Source organism: Podarcis bocagei (genome assembly GCF_964188305.1).
Source record: "Podarcis bocagei genome assembly, chromosome: 12".
Lineage (NCBI taxonomy): Eukaryota > Metazoa > Chordata > Lepidosauria > Squamata > Lacertidae > Podarcis > Podarcis bocagei.
The window spans coordinates 40,531,506-40,553,105 of NC_138137.1; the positions used below are offsets into that span (position 1 = coordinate 40,531,506).

Below are 21,600 nucleotides of genomic sequence, written 5' to 3' on the forward strand. Positions count from 1 at the left end.
AAGCTTGACTCACAAGAGTCGTCGTGAGAACAAAATGAAGTAGGAAGAGAGCCATATACGTATGCATGCTGCCTTGGGAGAAACAGCAGAACGTCAAAAAAGGAAATAAATATGGAATAAAAGTCCAACTTGTCCTCAAATATAAGAACAAGACAATGGGCCACAAAGGAAGAACCTTTAAAGGATGTTTGTAACTCTCCTCATTTCAAAACACAATTCAAAGTTTTGGTGCTGACCTTTAAAGCACTAAACAGCCTCGGCCCAGTATACCTGAAGGAGCATCTCCACCCCCATCATTCAGCCTGAGGTCCAGCTACGAGGGCCTTCTGGCGGTTCCCTCACTACGAGAAGTGAGGTTACAGGGAACCAGGCAGAAGGCCTTCTCGGTGGTGGCACCTGCCCTGTGGATGCCCCCCCACCAGATGTCAAGGAAATAAACAACTATCTGACTTTTAGAAGACATCTGAAGGCAGCCCTGTTTAGGGAAGTTTTCAATGTTTAATTTTTTATTTTTTTTATTTTTTAATATCCTGTTGGAAGCTGCCCAGAGTGGCTGGGGAAACCCAGCCATATGGGTCGGGTAAAGGTAAAGGGAACCCTGACCATTAGGTCCAGTTGTCGCCGACTCTGGGGTTGCGGCACTCATCTCGCTTTACTGGCCAAGGGAGCTTCTGGGTCATGTGTGCAGCATGACTAAGCCGCTTCTGGCGAACCAGAGCAGCGCATGGAAACACCGTTTACCTTCCTGCCGGAGCGGTACCTATTTATCTACTTGCACTTTGACGTACTTTCAAACTGCTAGGTTGGCAGGAGCAGGGACCAAGCAACGGGAGCTCACCCCACTGCGGGGATTCGAACTACGACCTTCTGATCCTAGGCTCTGTGATGCTCTTTGCACAACAAGGCAGGGGGAACTCAGTGAGCGAATCAGCACCTCCTGCCACCAAAGCACAGGCGCCCGAGGACCACTTCACCTGTGGGAAATAAATATGGAATAAGTCCCTACTTGTCCTCAGATATAAAGAACAAGGCAATGGCCACAAAGGAAGAACCTTTAAATGCCCGAGGGATGTAGGGGGCATCAACTTCACCTGTGGGACCTCTGCCTGGGCCGCACCTGCTTAAAGGCGCAGGAGGAAACGCGGCAAAATCAGAGGCGGCTCTTCTGGAGAGACACGCGGGAAGCAAGGCGGCCTTCCTCCCCCCTTCTCTCTCTAAGCCGGGCTCCTTCTCACACTGCAGGCGCGGCCCTCCGCCCTCCGCCCCGCCGGCCACTCCCTCAGGAGAGTCCCACTCCTCGCTCCGGGGCTGCAGGCCGGGGCGGCGCCTGAGGGCGGCGTGGGCAGCCTTCCTTTCTCGCCCATCTCCCGCCGCGCTGCCTAGGCCGGGTATTTCCGCGTCCGGGTCGCCTCAGCTGCTCAGCGAGGGGAGGCGGCCCTTGAGCAGCGGCGGGAGAAGCAGGCCTGGCGCCGAGGACGACGCGGCCATGGCATTGGGCTGGTGGCACCGCTGCTGCTGTCGCTGCGCCGGCTCTTCCCGGGCGGCGTGGCTCGCCGGTTCCGGGCGGGCCTTGGGCTCCTCCGCTAACGGCGCCGGAAGGCAGCGGCGGGCTGTGGGGCCGGCGGCGCCCGCGTGGAAGGCGGAGGTAAGTCGGCGGCGCGCCGGGGCGAATGGAGGTCACGTCGGAATGAATGTGAGGAAACGCTAGCGGGATCTCCGGGCTGTTTCGTTTTCAGGTTCAGGGAGGGGAGAGAAGATGCTTAAGGGTCCGTAAAATGACGAGGGAATAAAGGGAGAATATTGGAGAGGTTTTGGTGGTGTTTCCACCCCTCCTCACACTCCTTAAAATGATGGGCAGTAAATTCAGGACTGAGGAAAAGGACTTCCTGCTGCGTTTGCTGCGAGGAGGTGCAGGGATGATGGCCACCGGCTTGGAGGGCTTTGCAAGGGGATTTGGCAAATCCGCGGAGGATGCATCTGTCCGTGGCTACTGTCCACGCGAGCTAAATTGCACTTGTATCTTCAGGGGTATCCCCCTCTCTCCAGAGCAGTGGTTACAAACCCTTTTTTGGCCATGCCCTACCTAAGCATCTCTAAAATCCTGATTCCACACACACACACCCCAACATATAATTCTTCCTATTCAAAAAATGAAATCCTGTTCACATGGAGGAAGCCTAAAAGGCCATTCACTGTAAATAACTCATTCTTGAATTGCCCCCCTTAAAAATCAAATTGCCCCGAACCACTGCTCTGGATATTTAAGGCAATGGAGTAGGTCTCTTGCCCTCAGAACTTTGGGGTGCTTTGGTCACTGATGCTTGACCAGATTGACATTTTGGGTTGAGGCAGCATGGGATTTTCATGTACACAAAACCTTGGGAAAGATAAGGGGCTGTTTTTTTAAAAGGAAAGGTAGGGGTAGGGAGTTTAAAAAAATGAGCACAAACCTGAGGGGATAGCTCAGTCTGCAGAGCATGGGACTCTTAATCTCAGGTTTGTGGGTTCGAGCCCCACGTTGGGCAAAAGATTCCTGGATTGCAAGGGGTTGGTCTAGAGATGAATCTAGACCACGATGATCCTCATGGCCCCTTCCAACTCTATGGTTCTACAATTCAGAGGAATGTTTTTATTTCATTCATATATCCTGTTGAGATAGCCACCAGCTTGGATGGCTTTAAAAGATTTAAAAGAAGTTGGATGGCCATCTGCCATGGATGCTTTAGTTGAGATTCCTGCATTGCAAAGGGTTGAACTAGATAACTCTCAGGGTCCCTTTCCAACTCTACAATTCAGTGATTAGACAAAATAACGAAGGCTAAGGCTATCACTGACTACCAGCTTGATTACTGTTCCCTCTGCTGTTGAAAGCAGTATGCCTCTGAATGCCACTTGTTGAGAAACACAAGAGGAGAGAGTGTTGTCCTTGGGTCAGTGCAGGTAACATGGATACATAGAACAGCTGGGCCATTCATCACCAGTGTAAAGTCCCTTTCAGATGGCGGTCTTGGAATAGAAGCCTTTTATCTGTGTAATATTTGGTTGCGTGTGCAATATTCAAGAAGTTGTTCAGTGGGGACAGGGAGTGAAATTATTGCCCCACAATTTGCTGTGCTTTTATGCAAGATGCATTATGAAGCCCTTCAGAATATTGGTAGCAGTGTGCGAATGATAGATTTTGAGTTGTGAGAAGGAACAACAGTGAACAAGTCAATACTCATCCATTGAATGGGCTTGGAGCTTGGGGGAAAGTACAATTCATTGGCTCTGTTCAGATGATTGTATCTTCATAAACCATGGAAATGAATGTTCGGGCCAAGCATTTCTTCTCCTCTCCTTATACACCACTTTGCGCCAGAAGCGTTTAGTCATGCTGCCCACATGGCCTGAAAAGCTGTCTGAAGACAAACGCTGGTATGAACTGGTGGGCCGCCCTGATCTAGAGCAGGCCTTTTTCCACACAGAGGTGCTAGATCATCCTTCCAGCTTTGCTGTCAGCCTTTGGTAGCAAGCAGCTTCACTTCAGAGGGCACTTGGGATTCTGAGCTGCTGTATTGGGGGTGGCTTTTTCTTCTGTATTATTATTTGTTAATTTGCTGTTTGTGGCTTGTTTAGATTTATACCTTTAATTATTATATTTAGCTCTTTTATGTTACTAGCTGCTGCCAAGTGCCTTTGCAGAATAGGCAGGATATTGATGTTAATATTTTTTTTTAAGTAGAGGCATGTTCTTGTGTACTCAAGGTTAAGTTTAAAAAATTATCTAAAGCAGCCCTTACAACTGGCATTGGGAACCTCATGGCCTTCAAATATTGAAGACTACAACCCCATCATTCCTGACATGTTGTCTGGGGGCTGAAGATAGTTGGAGGCCAAACACATCTGGAGGGCTACAGGTTCCCCATACCTGCTTTAGAACCATGGGCTCCCCAAAGATTCCTTTAAGATAGATGCTTGGAGATCTTGGGAACAATCACTTAGAACCATTCTGCACAATTCTAAAAGCCTATTCATAACATCAGCAACATAACTGACATTCAACAAGGGTTCATCAGTTTGAATCAAACAGGAAACTATGACTGAATGCAAATGAAGTGCCAAAGTGGTGTAAGGTAAAGGTAAAGGACCCCTGGGTGGTTAAGTCCAGTCAAAGGCGATTATGGGGTGCAGCACTCATCTCACTTTTCAAGCCGTGGGAGCCAGTAACTATTGCTGTCTTGTTTGCAAGGCACGTATTAATGCAGCCTTGGAAACAAGACAACATTATCACTTGCCTTGGTTGCATGTAGGTTGAATTAATGCAACTCACTCTACATGGTGCTAACTTTCAACAATCCTTGCTTCAGAAGCTTCTGTTCACCCAGTATGCAGCTACAAACATGTTGGGGGGTCTCACCCACAGGATCACATTGCACCTATCCTGAAACAGTTGCAGTGGTTACCTGCTTGCTTTCAGGCATAATTCAAAGTGTTTGGTCATTATCTTTAAAACCCTAAATGACTTAAGTCCTATATAGATTGGGGATTGTTTCCTCCCATACTGTCCTGGATTCTCCCCAAGATTGTCTCAACCTTTTCTCAGACTTTAAATGGGTAAGAAGCTCACTGGTGTGGAGCCAGGCACACAGTTTTATCTGGTAAACCAAATGATTAGAGGTCTTGGGGCTGAAACAATGTCAATCCTAAGATCAGAAGTAGAGGATCTTTTCTGGTCTGCAACCACAAGGGTGGAAGCACAGCTAAGTGGGACAAGAGAAAGGACCTTCTCAGTGGTTGCACCCAGACTATAGAACACCTTGCCCTATGAAGTGTGGTTGGTCCCCTCTCACACTCCTCCACCCCTGTAGTTATTGAAAACCATTTTCTTCCAAGAGGCTCTTGCAAGTTAGACAATATTCTTGCAATTCTTTTAACTGTTGGCACTGTCTTTTTGCAATCATTCTGCATTGTTTTAATGAAATTATAATTTAGAATGCTGTAAGATGTCCTAAGTAGTGTAGAAGGCAGAATATAAATACTCAACTGAAATAAAATAAAAGTTAGGTGAAATGTGGTTTGTAAATGTATGCTCACTAATGTTTCATTTCTTTTTTCCTCTGGACAGAGACCTGATTTTCTTGGGAGAAGTTCGGCTCTATCCATTTTAAAAATTCGTAGTATATTTTGGCGGTAAGTTGAAGACCTTGCCATTGTATTGCACCATATATAGGAGTGGGTTTTAGGTAACCTGGGTGAATATTTTTAGAAGTCCTGCAGTTATGGGTGCTATCATGATCTATATAATGCTGTATGTTGATACAATATAACCAAAGCAGGTTCAGGGAAGCAATTTATACATTCAATAAACTAACTGGTATGGGATCAAGCTATTTCTCTCTTCCCCTGTTTTATACGACATAAGTGTTCATCTTCTATTTCATAACATTGATTTGATTTCGAGTTCCTCCTTGCATATTGTAACGTCTTTGGGCTGGATAGCTACCATATTTGGAGCATATCCTATTAAAAGGTCCTCCTGTACAAGCCTTCTAGGACAGCAACCTGCTTTGCCTTTGAACATGTAAAAGCTTCACCAAGCGACTTTACTCCTGTTTTTAAGTGGAAGCTGAAGAACCAGTGGCAAGATGTAGTAAATAAGTGCAGTAGGAATGTCAGGCCAATAACATGCTCCTTAAGTTGAAACAATACTTAGATTGAGGTAAAATGTGTCAGTTCAGAATCAAGAGAAGGAAGTTTCCCTAGCTCAGCTACCGATTGGTAGGGATTCTTATCCCAGTGTTACATATTGAAGGGAAGGCCCCCATCAAGTGCACCAGTTGCAGTATTCACCTCATTCTGAAGCACATCTTGCCGAAGAGTCCACATTTCTTAAGTGCACAGCGAGTCTTTCTGCATACCTAGTTGTGTGTTCCAAACATGTCTTCACTTCACTTCTGGGTGACAGAGTACAAGCTGTATCCATGTTCCTGAGATTTATTGCCCAGCTGTCCTCTTCTGAATACTGTTTGAGTTATTTGGAACAAGCTGCTGCAAGAATTCTTCCACATTTGCCACAAGATTAGTGTGGGTACAATATGGGTCCACTGTTCCTGTACTATAAGCTTAAATAGGCTTGCTTGCATGCACAAGTTCCACGTAAGCAAAATGAACTAGAGTAGTACCAGATACTCAATTACATATTGAGTGCCTTGATTGCAGCAAATATTCATTAGTCTATAATTACCATTTATCGTGTAGGGTGTAATAAAGCAAGACAATAAATCCTTATCTTTTGACCACCAAACTAGATGTTTGGAAACTGACTGCTTTTAATGAAAGGGCTGGTGCTGTGCTATTTTTATTGAAATTATTTATGTGTACACACCAAAAAGAAAAAGAAATATCATGTCATAGCTCTAGCACATAGTGCAGATGAAATCTTAAATGAGACCTCTGTTTTGTCCTGCCCCACCTTTGCTGCAAAGCTCAAATTTTTACTGCTTGAAAGACTGTTGATAGCATTTTACAGGTTATAGCTGTCTAAAGGAGCTTGTAGAAATGTTCTGAAAGTAAGAAAAAATATTTCAGCCTCAGCTTGTTAAACTACATACAGTGTGCCAATCTGCCCTCAACAAATTTATCTTACGCTCTCCCTCCACCAGCAGCCAATTAGGGGATTATCTCCTGCCCCCCACCCCTTTCAAAATACCATTTTCTTTCCTGCCCTCTCCTATATCCACATTACAGCATTTGTCTACTCACAAGTGAACCCCATTAAGTTCAGTGGCTAATTTGAGTACCATCAAAGGAGAGGGGGTAGTGTAACAGAGTGACGTTGAGGTGAACTGGCAGGTGCAGGGATAAAAGTTTAAGAAAGGAAAGGTTTAAGAAACCACTGAGAAATTTGGGTGGGAATCTGTTATGGATGAGAGCAGGCACAGAACTCGGGGACAATTTCCCTACCTCTGCTCTTGCAGCTGCCCAGTAGGAATGGGCATGGAGACATGAACACCAGTACAAGGTGCTGCAGAGGCTTTTGTGATATAGGGTGGCAAGTACAAAGTAGGTGAGAAATGAGGGGGGGGGGAGGAGAGAAAGAAACCAAATTTTTAGAGAACAAATCATGTGGGGCAACTTGTGATTTTAAGCATAGTTTGTTTAATAAACTATGCCTTAGCTTTGGCTTAGCACAACATGCAAATCAGGCCAGTATTTTGTATGCTCTGTAAAATGAAACACAAATCCAACCTGTATTTTACCTCTCTAAATTCTTTCAAATAATGCTGTCGCCAGGTTTCACCACACAACGCTGCGATTGTACAGCTGTGGTACAGCGGTTAGTGATGAAAAATATAAGGATCCTTTTAAACTGGGAAGCAAAGACTTGAATAATCTCTATGAAGATATTAAAAAGGTAAGGGCTCTTTGGTGTCTGGTATGAAGTGCTGTAATCTCTCTTCCAAAGAGCCATAACATTGCATCAACCTATTTCCAGATTTACTGCTCAACTTTAAAACTGCATTTTTGTTTGTTTACAGGAATTATGGGTATCTACTACAGAACTGAAGGAAATGTGTGAATATTACTTTGATGGCAAAGGGAAGGCTTTTCGACCAATGATTGTGGTGCTAATGGCTAGAGCGTGCAATTTTCATCATAATAACTCCGGGTAAATACCTAACCTGTATTTTTAAAGTTCTTACAATTTCAAATCCACTTGGCTAAAAAAAAAAAGTCACTTGCTAGCAATAACAGCAGGAGTTAAGCAGCATGTTTGCAACTGCACAATTTATGCATTTTTCAATCTTTCCCAAACTGTACACAGCATTGCAAAGGGTGCCATTGTCCCCCTTCTTCCCCTCAATTTCATTCTAAAAACAAGAAAGGAAAAGGCCAGAATTCCATTAGCCCAATATATAAATATCTAGAATTGTTGGCACAAGCATTGAGCATAGTATGGGCAAACCTTTGCCCCAAATTGTAGTGTGGCAGAGGAGTTGCTCCCAGTGTTCTTTGGCACACTCATATGTGACGCACTAGGAAACTGGTATAAAAAGTGAGGGAAGGAGCAGCAGGCACAGCTCCAGGTGAGTCTAAAGTGGCCGTATGGCAAGGAAAGGAAGTGTGGGATTTACGGTGGTATTCCTCGGACTGGACCTACTGTAAGTAATAGACCCAACTTAGGCACTGTGGTCTAAACCACAGAGCCTAGGGCTTGCTGATCAGAAGGTCGGCAGTTCGAATCCCCGCGACGGGGTGAGCTCCTGTTGCTCCGTCCCTGCTCCTGCCTACCTAGCAGTTTGAAAGCACGTCAAGTGCCAGTAGATAAAATAGGTACCACTCCAGCAGGAAGGTAAATGGCGTTTCTGTGTGCCGCTCTGGTTCTCCAGAAGCGGCTTAGTCATGCTGGCCACATGACCCGGAAAAACTGTCTGCGGACAAAAGTCGGCTCCTTTGGCCCATAGAGCGAGATGAGCGCACAACCCCGGAGTTGTCCGCGACTGGACCTAACGGTCAGGGTTCCCTTTACCTTTAATCATGTTCATTAGTTTCAGTGGGTCCTCTCTGAATAAAACTTAGACCTTACAGTGCTGTCCTAACCATGTCTACTTGGGAGTAAGTCCTGTAGAATTCAGCAGGGCTTACTCCCAGGTAAGTGGGGTAAGGATCACAGCCACAGGCTGACTTGATGCCCACTTTATAGCTTTTGGCTATAGAAAGGTTTTTGGGGTTTTTTTGCGTGGGTTTCAGTAGGACAAGTTAATATCTTATCCCCTTAGTGCTGCTGCTGCTGCTGCTGCTGTTGGTGCTGTGGGAAATTCACTGGCCAAGTGTTTTAAATTTCACTGACAAAATGTTCGAAGTGGGTCTTTAGATAATCTAGCACTGGGTTCTGTTTCTGTCATGGTCAGCTGGATTCTGCAAGGAAACGTTTCGCAGAGGTTGGTGGAGATAGCTGTCTCTTTGCTCCTGTCACCTGGAGGCATATTGCCACGGAACATGAGAGCTCCATTTTTTGCTTCCATCGCTAATATTCAACAATATATTCTGTCTCAGTCTTCCCCAGCCTGGTGGTCTCCAAAGTTTCGGCTTGCAACTCCCATCAGCCCCCGCCCAAATGGCCATGGTAGCTGGGACTAATGGAAGTGGTCATAAAAAACATCTGGAGGGCACCAGGTTGAGGAAGGCTGGTATATATAATCCCTTTTAAAAGCTAGTTTAGTTGCCAGCCCAACCTTCTGTAAAAAAACGGATTTCCTGTGTTTTATGAATAAACAATTTCAAGTTTGCTTCATTAGCTGACCAAGTTCTTACGTTCCATACAAGAGGGAATAATTTATCTTCATGCGTTTGTCCTGCACCGCTGTGTATTTCTATAAATTATTATTAAATTTATTACCCAGGTGCCCTTCTATAGGGAAGGAATGCTCTCCTGGGCCACCACCCCCCCAAAAAAAGAATTCTTAGGGCAGGGGCCACTCTGCTGATCTTAACACCCAAGACAGTCTGTAAGGAAGGTGGTCTGATGATGATGATGATGATGATGATCGTAATAACTTCTGACTTCCCCATACCTGCCCATAAAAACCAACTGCCTGATGCTGCTGGAGAAGAATTGGATTAAGTTTGGATGAGGAAGTGAACTACAGAGACACTGGATTCCAAACTATTTGTCACAAATGCAGAACAAGCCATTGCTATCCAAAACTGCTGAGCTGGTGAACGTGTCCTAGCGTGCTTGGTTTGCTCAGCTTCCGCTGTCTCTTTCACTCCGATTTCAGGGAAGTACAGGCAAGCCAGCGTTCTATAGCAGTAATTACAGAAATGATCCATACAGCTACTCTCCTTCACGATGATGTTATTGATGATGCAAATTCACGGAGAGGAAAACAAACAGTCAATCACATTTGGGGGGAAAGGAAGGTGAGTGTGTTTGTAGCGATGCAGTGATTTTTTATTTATTTTTTGTATTTGGAGGGATGTTTACATGGGAAGCTGTAGGGAAAGTATACAGGCTGTGAGGATGACTAAAGCAAACGAGGCAGGTTTTATCTATTGCTTTTAAGATTAAATAATTACGGGTGTTTTTTATTTGCAACAGTTTATGTTAATTGCTTGCATGCTTTTGAATTGCACAGAACACTTGGCATGCAAAATTAAATACATTTGTTCTGAGCACGGCATAGTCTAGCCAAAGTTGAGCACTTCCTGAAATGAAGGGGCAAAAGTGTTCCTTGCACCCGAAGGCCTGCCTCCTAATTTGCCAACAAAAGCTGATCATATTTTATATCATTATAGGTCACATTCAGAACTTTCTACACAGAGTTAAGCACTTTAAGCTCCCATTCATTCCAATAGGAGATATTTAAGCACATGCCTCTCACGATCCCATTGAGATCAATGGGATGTCAAAATGCTTAACTTTTACTGGGTAGAGCCCAAGCAATTAAGTGGATATGATCATTCTCTGGGACAAACACAGCAGTAGTTCTAACCAAGCTTAAATATTTTGCAGCATAGTTTGAGATATTCTCCCAGGACCTTTTGACACTTAGTCGGGGGGGGGGGTGCAAGAGGTGCCCCATCATACTTTTCTGAAAATGGAATCTTTGAATTAGTCCCGAGAAGCAGGTTTAGCAGAAGGCTGGAAAAACAGGAAATTATCTGAAGAGAAGCTGATAAAATAACCCGTCTGGGCAAATACCTTGAATTCTTGGAGTGCTGCTTCCCCTTTCCTTATCTTGTGGGTGGAGTGATGAGGGGGGGAAACCAATTTATCCAGGGGTAGCCAACACAGTGCCCTCCAGATGTTGTTGGACTGCAACTCCCAGTGGCCAGAAAATATGGCTGGTGATCAAGGGTGATCTGTGGTCCACCAACATCTAGAGGGCACCACATTGACCATGCCCGATCCGGCACCTTCTTCTGCAGAATGTCCTCCCCACCCTTTGTCTCTTGGCCCCAGTTTGTTACAGCCCTGTTGACCACTCACCTCTTCCACTTTCCTTGAATTCTTGAAACACGTGAGCTAGAATTATGGGTGGGAATTGCAGTAGTAGTGGGGAGATGAGACAGGATAACAGAGCAGGAAGGGCAGTTCAGCTATGTATGTGTCAGCTGGGGCAGAGTTTAGGTTAATAAAAGGAGTTCTTTGTGCCGAGATCTTGCTGTGTTTGTGTCACAATCTTCCCTGATATCCAGTGGGAAAGAAAGGAGCACATCTTAATGGTGCACCTGCTGGTTCCAATTTAATCTAATCCAGCAATGGTGCTTCATGTGCGTAACTGACACCGATGCTCTTTCAGGCCCCATTGACTTGGTAAGCACACCTGTTGATCTGGCTGGGCAGGGCCTCCTCATCTGCATGCAACTCACAGCTGGTTTGGAGGCATGAGAAGGACGTGGACTTAGCCCTGTCCTTCAACTTCTGCAAGCGAAAGCAGCCATGGAAAATTATCTTGGTCTGAACAATTAAAAGCTGTACTTGGCATTTCAAGTAATAAATATGATGGTTGAAAGTTATTGTTCATGGCAGCCTTGAAATTATTTAGCTGTTGGGGATATTTTGTTTCTTTTTGATTAAATGCTTGTATTGGTTTTTTTGCCTGCTGGTCTGGGCTCCTTTGGAGAAAGGGCAGAATGGCTTTTCAAATAAATAATAAAATCATCACATGTAGCAGCTGAGCTGACCTCTCTTTACACTGCTAGTGAGCATAATAGCAGACTCCTGGCTTAGAGGTTCTATTCTGTCCCTTGAGCAGACATTGTGGTGTGTAGTGCCTTCTACCACCTTGAGCTGGTGGCCCAGCTATACCCATATCTGGACAGGGATAGCTTGGCTCCAGGGACCTATACTGTGGTAATCTCTAGGTTAATTACCACAATGCACTGGGCACTGGGTTGCCCTGGAAGGCTGTTTGGAAACCGCAGTTGGTGCAGAGAGCAGTCGCCAGGCTGCTGATGTGGACCGTATTACACCAGTATTGGCACAACTGCAGCTGCTGCTTACACCTTTTTGGACCCAATTCAAAGTGCTAGTTTTAACCTGTGAAGCAGCAGTGGTGAACCTCTGGCCCGCTGGCCAATCTTGGCACATCAGGCTTCCCTTCAGGCTTCTTTAGCCTGCCAGACTTAGGGGGACGGCACCCCCCACCTTATTAGGACAGATAAGGGCAGGGTTTAAAAGGAACTCTCAGAAGCTTCAAGTAGTCTCCTGATTGTTCCTCTGCTGGTGGGTGGCAAGAGTGTGTCGAAACCACTTCCTTTGCCTAGCACTGCTCTTTGAACTTTTGAAATTGGAAGTTGAAAAAGCAGTGTGCAGCAGTCTCCAAGGAACTCAGTTTCACTGTGTGTGCCTGTCCCATCCTGGGAACAGGCATGGGCAGCCAAAGCAAGCATCCCTTTGGGAAGCAGCTACTTTTTAAAAGGATCAGCTATGCAGGGGATTCCCTGCGAGTAGCCGGTCCTTCCAGAAGGCGGGTTTTTTTCTCTGTCCTCCTGATCACCTGAGGAAAAACAGCTGCTTTTTCAAAGGATTGTCAAGAGAGTTCCCCTCCCCGCACCCGCTCCCATTTGAGCTTCCAGAGGATCAAACAGGAGTGCAGTCTGAAAGCCCTTTCCAATAGCAGAAGTCTTTCAAACAGCATTGAAGGTCCCAGCAATTGGGACTTCAAAGCACATCACTTGCCATCATAGTGACTGACAGGGGAAGCCCTGCCAGGGATAACAATCTGGCCCACTACCCAGAAAAGGTTCCCCACCCCTTTTATATAGCCTTATATGGCTTGGGACCAAAACTTCTGACTGACTGCTTCTCCCATTAAGAATATAGCTGGATATTACAAGAGTTGTCTAGTGCCAAGAGAGGCTCAGAGGGGCAGCAACATGGAGAGGCTTTTCAGTGGTGGCCCCCACACCTGTGAAATGCTCATGCTATTGAGGCCTGCTTGGCATTGACACCGACATATTTTTGGTGCCAGGGTAAGACTTCACTCTCATTCAGGTATCTGTAAAGGGAATACCTTTGAATAAATCCGGAGAAAAAAATAAATCACACAAAAATGACTGTAAATTGAAAACGCCTCTCTTCCCCCCCCCCTCCTCCTGCTGCATTAAAGAGAAATCAATTTCAGTATTGTATGTATGCTGCTTCTCTTTTAAAACAAATTCTTCCTTTCCAGGCAGTCCTAGCTGGGGATTTCATCCTTTCTGCAGCCTCTTTAGCATTAGCACGTATTGGAAGCGCAACCATTGTTTCTGTGATAACATGTGTGATTGAGGATCTGGTGCATGGTAAGGCATTTTAACAAAATCTCTAGAAGCAACTGAGACATTTTTGTCTAGGCAGCAGTTGAATGGCAATGTTGGGCTCTTCATCTTTTTTTAGGCGAATTTCTTCAGATGGGTTCCAAAGAAAACGAAAACGAGAGATTTGCTCACTACCTCGAAAAGACCTTTAAGAAGACTGCGAGTCTTATAGCAAACAGCTGTAAAGCAGTATGTACGTTCCGTCTTTCTTGTTGTTCATATACCATGATGCATCAGTGGGAAACTTGGGGGGGGGGTTGCAGCCTTTTCAGAGCTTTCTCTTACTAGCTCTTCAGGCTTAAGGGGCCCAAAGTCCTCTCCAGTATGTGTCTCATGCTGAAAGGAGTGAAGCACATTAGTAACTTAGCACTCTTTGCTTATCTCAGTCTCACAATGTTAGGAAATGAGTCAAAGGAGGATATTAAAAAAAACGATGTCTTGATGGCTAGTGCCATTGGTGGCTGCTGTACTTTGCCATTCCTTGTTGTAATGTCATCTTTCTTTCTTTTATGCATCTATTTTGGAAGACTTCCTAACTTAAAGTGCAGTTCTGAGTAGGCATGAGTCCTGCTGAATTCAGTGGGGCTTATTCCCAAGTGGGTGGAGTTAGGACTGCAGCCTAAAACGTCCAAATCATATATTGCCAAAACTTCAATGGGTATAAAGCTGCATTTTAAATCCTGGTTTGGCTCTTCCTTTGTCACAATGGCTGATTTCCATATTGCTTTCAGATACTCACTTGTGCTGTTGCTTAAATTGTACTAGAGACACTTGAGCTAGGATGCAGAGTTCCCTAGTATTGTTCATTCTTACTGCTATTAGCAGACCTCTAGGGTTGTTTAAGTGTATAGAATGATGCACATTGGAACAAAAATGCCTGACTTCACCTATATGCATTGATGAGGTCTGTACATAAAGGAGTGACTAACCATGATAGTGATATTGAGTGGGGGATAGTTCATTGAAAGCATCAGCTCTTGTGCAGCAGCTGTGAAAAAGGTCAAGTATTGGGAACTATTAAGAAAGGGATTGATTGAAAATGATTCTGCCAGTTGTCACAGTGCCCCTATACTCTGTCCCCATCACAAGAGCTGCAGTTGCCAATGATGTAACAGTGAAACTTTGTTCCCAGGATTCTTTGGGACTGTTCAAAGTGTTCCAATACTGCTTTAAATGTATAGTGCAGCCCTAGTCTAGTGCTATGTCCTAGATGTGTTAATTCGTGCAACTGTTTGCATTGGGGTGGGATTTAACATGGTGTACCTGTCTTCTGAATATGTTTCTTCCCAAGGGATATCAGACATGATCACTATAGCATCTCTCTCTCTCTCTCACTCTCTCTCTCTCACACACACACACACACACACACACACACGTGAAGACCAGCTTGTAGCAACTTCAGTGCAGAAAATGGCTGCCTCAGGCAGACTTCGCATGAAACAATCACCTATTTGACCATCGTGTCCACTTTTTACATTGTGTTTTGTGAATTTAACGCTGCCCTTTTTGTGGAGAAGAAATTGCTCTTGAGTTTCTGGCAATTGCTGGGACCAGAGTTGCCTCAAATGACATGGCTGCCATTGCATTAGTAATTGGCAAACAATCAGATTGCAGCCCATCATTCTGTATCTCGGAGACTCCAAGCCCTGTGCATGCAATGAAGTTTGGCCATGATGAATATTTGATATATCCAATCTAAATTCAGAGATGTATATATATTTAATGCTGTAGTTCAGATGGGCCTTGTGTTCTTTTAAATAGGTCTAGTTTGTACGTGCCTGGGTGTATAAACAGGGACTGGGGGTGGTCAACAGTGCAGCTAATGAAGCCTGTCTTCTCTCTTCAGTTGTTTACTGTTAATGTGCTGCATATACACACAATGGATACTAATGACAGAATTCTTTTGTGTTTCCCTTTCAGGTTTCCATTCTAGGTTGCCCTGATCCAGAGGTGCATGAGATTGCATACCAATATGGAAGAAACCTCGGGATAGCATTTCAGGTAGTATATAGCAGGCACGTCCAACTCCCAAGAGACTGCGATCTACTCCCAGTATAAAAATTCTGGAAGTGATCTACCCATGGGGCAGAGCCAAAGTGGTTGAGCTTTTATAGGGAGGGGGAAAGCTTAGCTTTATTGGGGGGGGAGGGACATCACTCACCTAGAACGACGATGCAGCGGTGAAGACTACTCTCATTTTCTAACTTGTCAGCTAAATACCAATTTCAAACAACAGAAGAGCAATGGCAGTGGGGAGGGGGAGGGACTTCCACTCCATTGCTTATCGCTGCTGGAGATCAATAGGGATCCTGTGATCGAACAAGATCATCCGGGGATCGACTGGTTGACCAGTTTGACATCTCTGGTATTTAGAGATACTAAGGAAATAGGCTAAGAAACTAGCTTTTAGACTTGTGAGACAACAAATGACTGGGGCCAGTGCCATAAAGCAGTAAGATCAGCAAGCTTAGACTGTCTCCTGTTCGGCAGGCAGAAAAGAAGTGAAAGCTGGATACCATGATTATAATTGTTATGAACTAATTCTTTTTAAGATCCTTGTTAACTGGTCTCGACGTGTGTCTGTTTGTTTGCAGTTGATAGATGACGTGCTGGATTTTACATCCTGTTCTGATCAGCTGGGAAAGCCAACGTCAGCAGACCTTAAGCTTGGTATAGCCACTGGTCCTGTCTTATTTGCTTGTCAGCAGGTAGGATTAATAAATATACTGTCTTCACCCCAAGTTAAACTTGTACTGCTGGCTACTTGAGAGACATCTACAGTGGTACCTTGGGTAACAGACGCTTCAGGTTACAGACGCCGCTAACCCAGAAATAGTACCTCGGGTTAAGAACTTTACTTCAGGATGAGAATAGAAATCGCGTGGCAGCAGCACAGCGGCAGGCCCCATTAGCTAAAGTGCTACCTCAGGTTAAGAATGGACCTCCAAAATGAATTAAGTTCTTAACCCAAGGTACCACTGTATATTGAAATTTAAGGACGAGTAGGGGTGGAAGCGCTTCATGTTACCTTGTTCAAGCCATATGCCTGCCTTTTGCTTGTGAGATGTTCATAGGTGAGAAAAGATAATAGGTAGTTCGTCTCTCCTATTGGTTGCTAAGCTCTTGCATTTTGGGGGAAGTTAATGTTTTTCTCCTTCTCAGTTTCCAGAAATTAATGCCATGATAATGAGGCGATTCAGTTTGCCAGGAGACATTGAACGTGCCCGGGAGTATGTATTACAGGTAAGACAAGACCAGATTAAAATAAATACCAGCTCATACATGTATCTAATGCTGCTAGACAATAATGTTCAGTACAATAGATTTAGTTAATAGGAATTCATCTGGAATTAAGTTTTATGATTATTTTTGAAGCCCTGGTGTAGGATTCTAGCCTTTACTCTTAACACTTCATTTTACAAAGCAAATTTATATTGGGTATCACCTATCAATGATATGTGTGGTTTTCTCCAACAACTTAAACACGAATTTCAGAAGTTTTAGTAAGCCCCGTGTTTTAATATTTGTTGTAAGCTATCTTGAGCAGGGTATAAATATTTCAATAAGGTGACTGCAAGAACAGATTTTCACCATTAACCTCCTATGGAGAACAGGACCTGTTCACTCAAGTCTGAACGCTTAATGCAGAAAATGTGAGCATGATACGTTCTGTCCAGTAAGCATTGGTGTAAATTAGTTTTGTGCTTCTCATTTCCGGTGCATTCAGCTCTGTTGTAATCTAGATGTATTTACTTGAAGCTTTAAGTACAGATAACCACCTTGGAGGAGTGTAGAGGTAGTCGAGCACATTCAGACAGCGTATTTGCTTGTCCCTCAGCTTTTAAACTGCTTGGAGCATAGAAAAGCTGCCTTATGGCAAATCTGACCATTGGTCCATCTAACTTAACATTGTCTACACTGGCAGTGGCTCTCCTGGCTTGCTGGCAGCAGGTTTATCCCAGTTGGTTCTGGAGATGCAAAAGGTCCCAGATTCAATCCCTAGCATCGAACCTACAGAGCCCTTGAGCTCTGCAGAATGGTGGTTTTGGACAGTTCTAAAAACACCTTTGCTAAAATTTATGTTCTAGAATCAGTTTCAAAATTTGACAGGAAAGAGGGAGCAAGAAAGATCCCATGGCCGCCTAACTTCTCTACTTAAAAGTCTTTGGGTGTTTTTCTTTTTCTTTTTCAGAGTCATGGTGTGCAGCAAACAACCTACCTCGCCCAGCGCTACTGCCATAAAGCAATGACAGAGATCAGCAAGCTCAGACCATCCCCTGAAAGAGATGCCCTCATTCAACTAGCAGAAATAGTCATCGCCCGAGACAAATGACTCAGCTGCCAGAATGAGTTGCAATGAAGGAGATATTTACCAGACTGTGCCTAAATCTACATGGTGAAACATCTTGGCTTGCTTCCAGTGCAGTTACCAAAATTTAAGTTATCCTCACTGAAATAAATATAACTAGGTTTATGAAGTAAAAATGTTTTATTGAAGGAAGCCATACAAAAATGATGAAACAAGATCAGTCTGTTAAACTGGTAGCAATGCCTTGTGCCTGTATTTTTAATGGGTGGGGGGTTCCTGTTTTTGTCATGGGCACTGTTTACATCGTTCAATATTGACACCCAAGGCCACAATGAATAAATACAATCAATGTGTTGAAAATCACTTTTGCAAACGCCTTGGTGTGTGCTGGGAGTATAAGAAAGATACCTTAAGAATGATCTAATTGCCTATTAGTTTCAGAGTACCAAGAATATTAAAGGAGTATGGTTTATTATAAAAAGACTGCACATATTTTTTTGTAAATAAACAGGTTATATACAATTTTAAGATGTTCCAATTTATAAAGGGAATACAGATAGGTTTTACGGATTGCTAACTGATCTCAGAAATAACAGATTAACAATTAGGAAAAGGCAAGAAAGCATTTAATATAGTTAGGTTTGTTTAAGGTAAGGCGGCAAGGGATGCTTCAGTATTTAATGCCACACTATAAAACAACTGTAACCACTCGAACAGCCAGTACACCTGCTCTTTCATCATTTAATTTTAATACCCATTAAGACAGTTCAGTCCAAATAAATCTTTACTACATACAGTAAAAAAAAATCCCTTACTAAATCATAATCTGCCTTAGATTATCTAAGTAATACAAGTTTTGTACAAAGAGACCAAAAAAAGTCACCTGACGTTGTGCTCAAAATGGAGGTGTCAAAGTGCATGTGTTGCTTTCTTAGAAGAGCAAAGTAGGCTGTGACTGCTTGTGTCCTTCCCTACGTGAGCGGATATGATTAGCTCCTTTCAGTAGGACTCCTGGACCAGCATCATCTCTCCTGTAGTATCTGCCTCCACCTGGGCTCACATGCTCCTTGTATTTTGTGGATGGCTGTGGCAGCAACCGTCTTTAAATACAGTGATGTGGACAAGTCAGTAGCAAATCCCTTCAGTGCTACAATGTCATCTTAGCAGGACATGCAACCTTCCACGTTTTAAGTGAGGTGGCCGATAGGACAGTGACTTGTGATAAGCTTCCTCACAACTCTGCATGTTGTGGAATGTGTTAAGATCGGAGAACAAAACTTGGTAGCCTCATAACCAGGGCCAAGTGGCTTCATTTAATAACCACAGTCACCCAAGCTGGTAAAGGCAATCACCCCTTAGGAAGCTCCACTGCCAGAGTAAAAGACTACTGGGTGGAGGGAAGAATGCATTGTTGATTCCTGGTGTTGTAGCTGTAGTGCCAAAGATGCAATTAGATGGCATGACGTTGCCCATCTAATGCTAAATCAGCACTATCAGCCTGGACAGCTCTGATCATATGTGGATAGCTGGGAATAGGCACAGATTTCTGCTGCGTGTCAGTCCCCAGTTAAGTCTAGCATCCAAGAACTATAGGAAGAGATGTTAATGCAATTTCCCAGGCCCAGGACTCCTTTGCTCTGCAAACTCCCCTATAAGCCTTTTAGCATTGTGATCCTCTGTTTAAAAGAGTAACAAGAGACATGAGTTGCAAGTGTCTAGCAGTTATCACTCACTGTCGCAATGAACGAAGCCAAATAGTTTTGTGTAATTTTACGCATCACGAGCTTGCAGAAACTTGGTTTCCTATCTCGGAGGATGTTAAGTTTTGCACTTGCATCAAAATTGTCCCTGCTTATAAGGGGCGGGGGGATTTTTGCCAAGTCAATGTTTTAGTATTGCTTTGCTTTGCAAGGCAAGCCAACAAATTAATGGACAAGACCTTTGGTTCACTTATGTATTTATGAATGGAAAAATTCAATGCAAATTTACTCATAAAAAACTCAGGTACAAATTACACATACATCATAAGACCACCCATCTTTGATTCAAATGGACACCTTAGAGACTCAAATGGACTAATTGGAATAGGTTTTGTGAAAGAGTACTCCAGGCAAAAGATTACAACAAATTGGAAGCATCTTGGATTTTTTGGAGAGAAAAAAGTATAATTCAATACATAAGTTTGTATGCATGCTTTTAAACAAATACTATAGTTTGAGGATGAGCAAGAGTCTAAACAAAGGTAAATGACCAGCACTATCAGACTTTTCAATCAGATTTAATGTTAGTCTAACATAGTTGTTAGTTTACCATGCTGCACTGAAAAAAGAAAATAATGGCACAATTTGAATCATGAGTCATTAAATATTATATACCCTACTTCCCCAGAATATTTAGGCTGGTCATAAAAATCAACAATGCATAAGTAAATAAGCATAATCAGTAATAAACAGTTGCTCGTTTTACAAACTCTGCAGAGACAAATGCTTACAGATGAACATTCAATCATACCATTTAAACAGTATGGCCTGAAAGGATGGGCACATTTTAAAGAGCATTAAGACAATTGTTAACCTTTTAGTTACCCTTTGTAAATAATTATGGCATGATTGAATAAGACCTGACCTGAAGAGAGAACTTAATCCGCATAGTGCATGATTGACTCAACATAGTTTCCAGGAAACAGGCCAGTCACTCTGTTGCAAACACCTTCATACCAGCCGTCATCATTCTTCTTTATAACATAAATGATTGCACCCTCCATGAATGACAGCTCATCATCCTTGTCCTTTGTGTAGTCATATATGGCAACAACTGGGAATTGGGGAGAGAGACAAAATTACTTTCCTGTAAGTGAGTCACAAAGGCACTTGAGGTTGGGAGTGGGGGCTATATTGCTAATTCAGCAACTTCTGAATCTAACTTGCAAACCAAAATAACAAAAAGGGCAGGCGCACAATAATGGCAACATGAAAAAGACTAACCTAACATTTAAACTGAATCTTCTGTATTCTAATCATAATGTGATCACTCTCTCTACTACAAAGTCCCAAATTCAATCCCCGGTACTGAAAACCTGTCTGATGCCTTGGGAAGTGGTGGCAAGTCAAAGGACATAGAATTGTAGAATTGGAAAGGGACCACAAGGGTCATCTATTCCAACCCCCTGCAATGTAGGAACCTTTTGCCCAGCACAGGGCTCAAACCCATGACCCTGAGATTAAAAGTCTACCAACTAAACTATCTACCGAGCTACATTGACAAACATGATGCAAGACAGTTTCATTTTGTTAGCTTGCGCCCAGTTCTCCAATCTGTTAAGGTCATTTTGAATTCTGATTCTGTCTTCTGCAGCATTAGCTACCCCTCCCAGTTTGGTGTCATCTGCAAATTTAATGAGCATCCCCTCAAGTCCTTCATCCAAGTCATTTATAAAGACGTTAAACAACAACGGGCCCAGGACAACCCTGCAGGACCCACTTGTCACTTTTTCCAAGATGACAAGGAACCATTAATGAGTACTCTTTGGGTTTGGTCAGTCAAATCCACTTAACAGTTACCTCGTTCAACCCACATTTTACTAGCTTCCCTGCTGGTAAAATGGACTTTGTCAAAAGCCTTACTGAAATTTCCCTGATCCACCAAGTTTGTAATTCCATCAAAAGAAATCAGATTGGTCTGCATGACTAATTCTTGGAAAAAAAACTTAGTAATCACAGCATCCTTTTCTAAATGCTCACAGACCGACTGTTGAATTCTTTGTTCTAGGACCTTTCCTGGTATCGATGTCAAGCTCACCAGTCTATAATTACCTGGGTCTTCCTTTCCCCCCTTTTTGAAGATGGGGACAACATTTGCCCGCCTCCAGTCTGTTCTCCTCTCACCTGTTCTCCAATAATTCTCAGAGATAATAGATAAAGGCTTCTGATCATGAAGACGGTTTCTAAGCATGTGGAGATAAACATGCTTTGAAAACATCTTCAAACCTTTGCACTAATCAGACA

At 43.6% G+C, this 21,600-nt stretch overlaps 2 protein-coding genes across 11 annotated transcripts in view; one reads left to right on the forward strand and one right to left on the reverse strand.

The window, feature by feature from the left end:
* Window positions 1-1,058: 1,058 nt before the first annotated feature.
* On the forward strand, window positions 1,059-17,959 carry PDSS1 (decaprenyl diphosphate synthase subunit 1; the record flags this gene model as incomplete). Its single annotated transcript, XM_081163225.1, is given in 12 exon segments — window positions 1,059-1,200; window positions 1,203-1,645; window positions 5,105-5,169; window positions 7,273-7,393; window positions 7,518-7,648; window positions 9,762-9,903; window positions 13,161-13,272; window positions 13,367-13,476; window positions 15,208-15,288; window positions 15,882-15,995; window positions 16,450-16,530; window positions 17,480-17,959. Coding segments are annotated over 12 exon segments (1,683 nt in total). The 3' UTR covers window positions 17,621-17,959.
* ABI1 (abl interactor 1) overlaps window positions 17,758-21,600 on the reverse strand; it is a 102,960-nt gene continuing 99,117 nt past the window's right edge. For all 10 annotated transcript variants that reach the window (XM_081163234.1, XM_081163230.1, XM_081163232.1 and 7 more), the window contains one exon: window positions 17,758-20,410. In XM_081163234.1, the coding sequence (XP_081019360.1) occupies window positions 20,235-20,410 (176 nt within the window). In that variant the 3' untranslated portion in view covers window positions 17,758-20,234. The remainder of the gene's footprint in view (window positions 20,411-21,600) is intronic.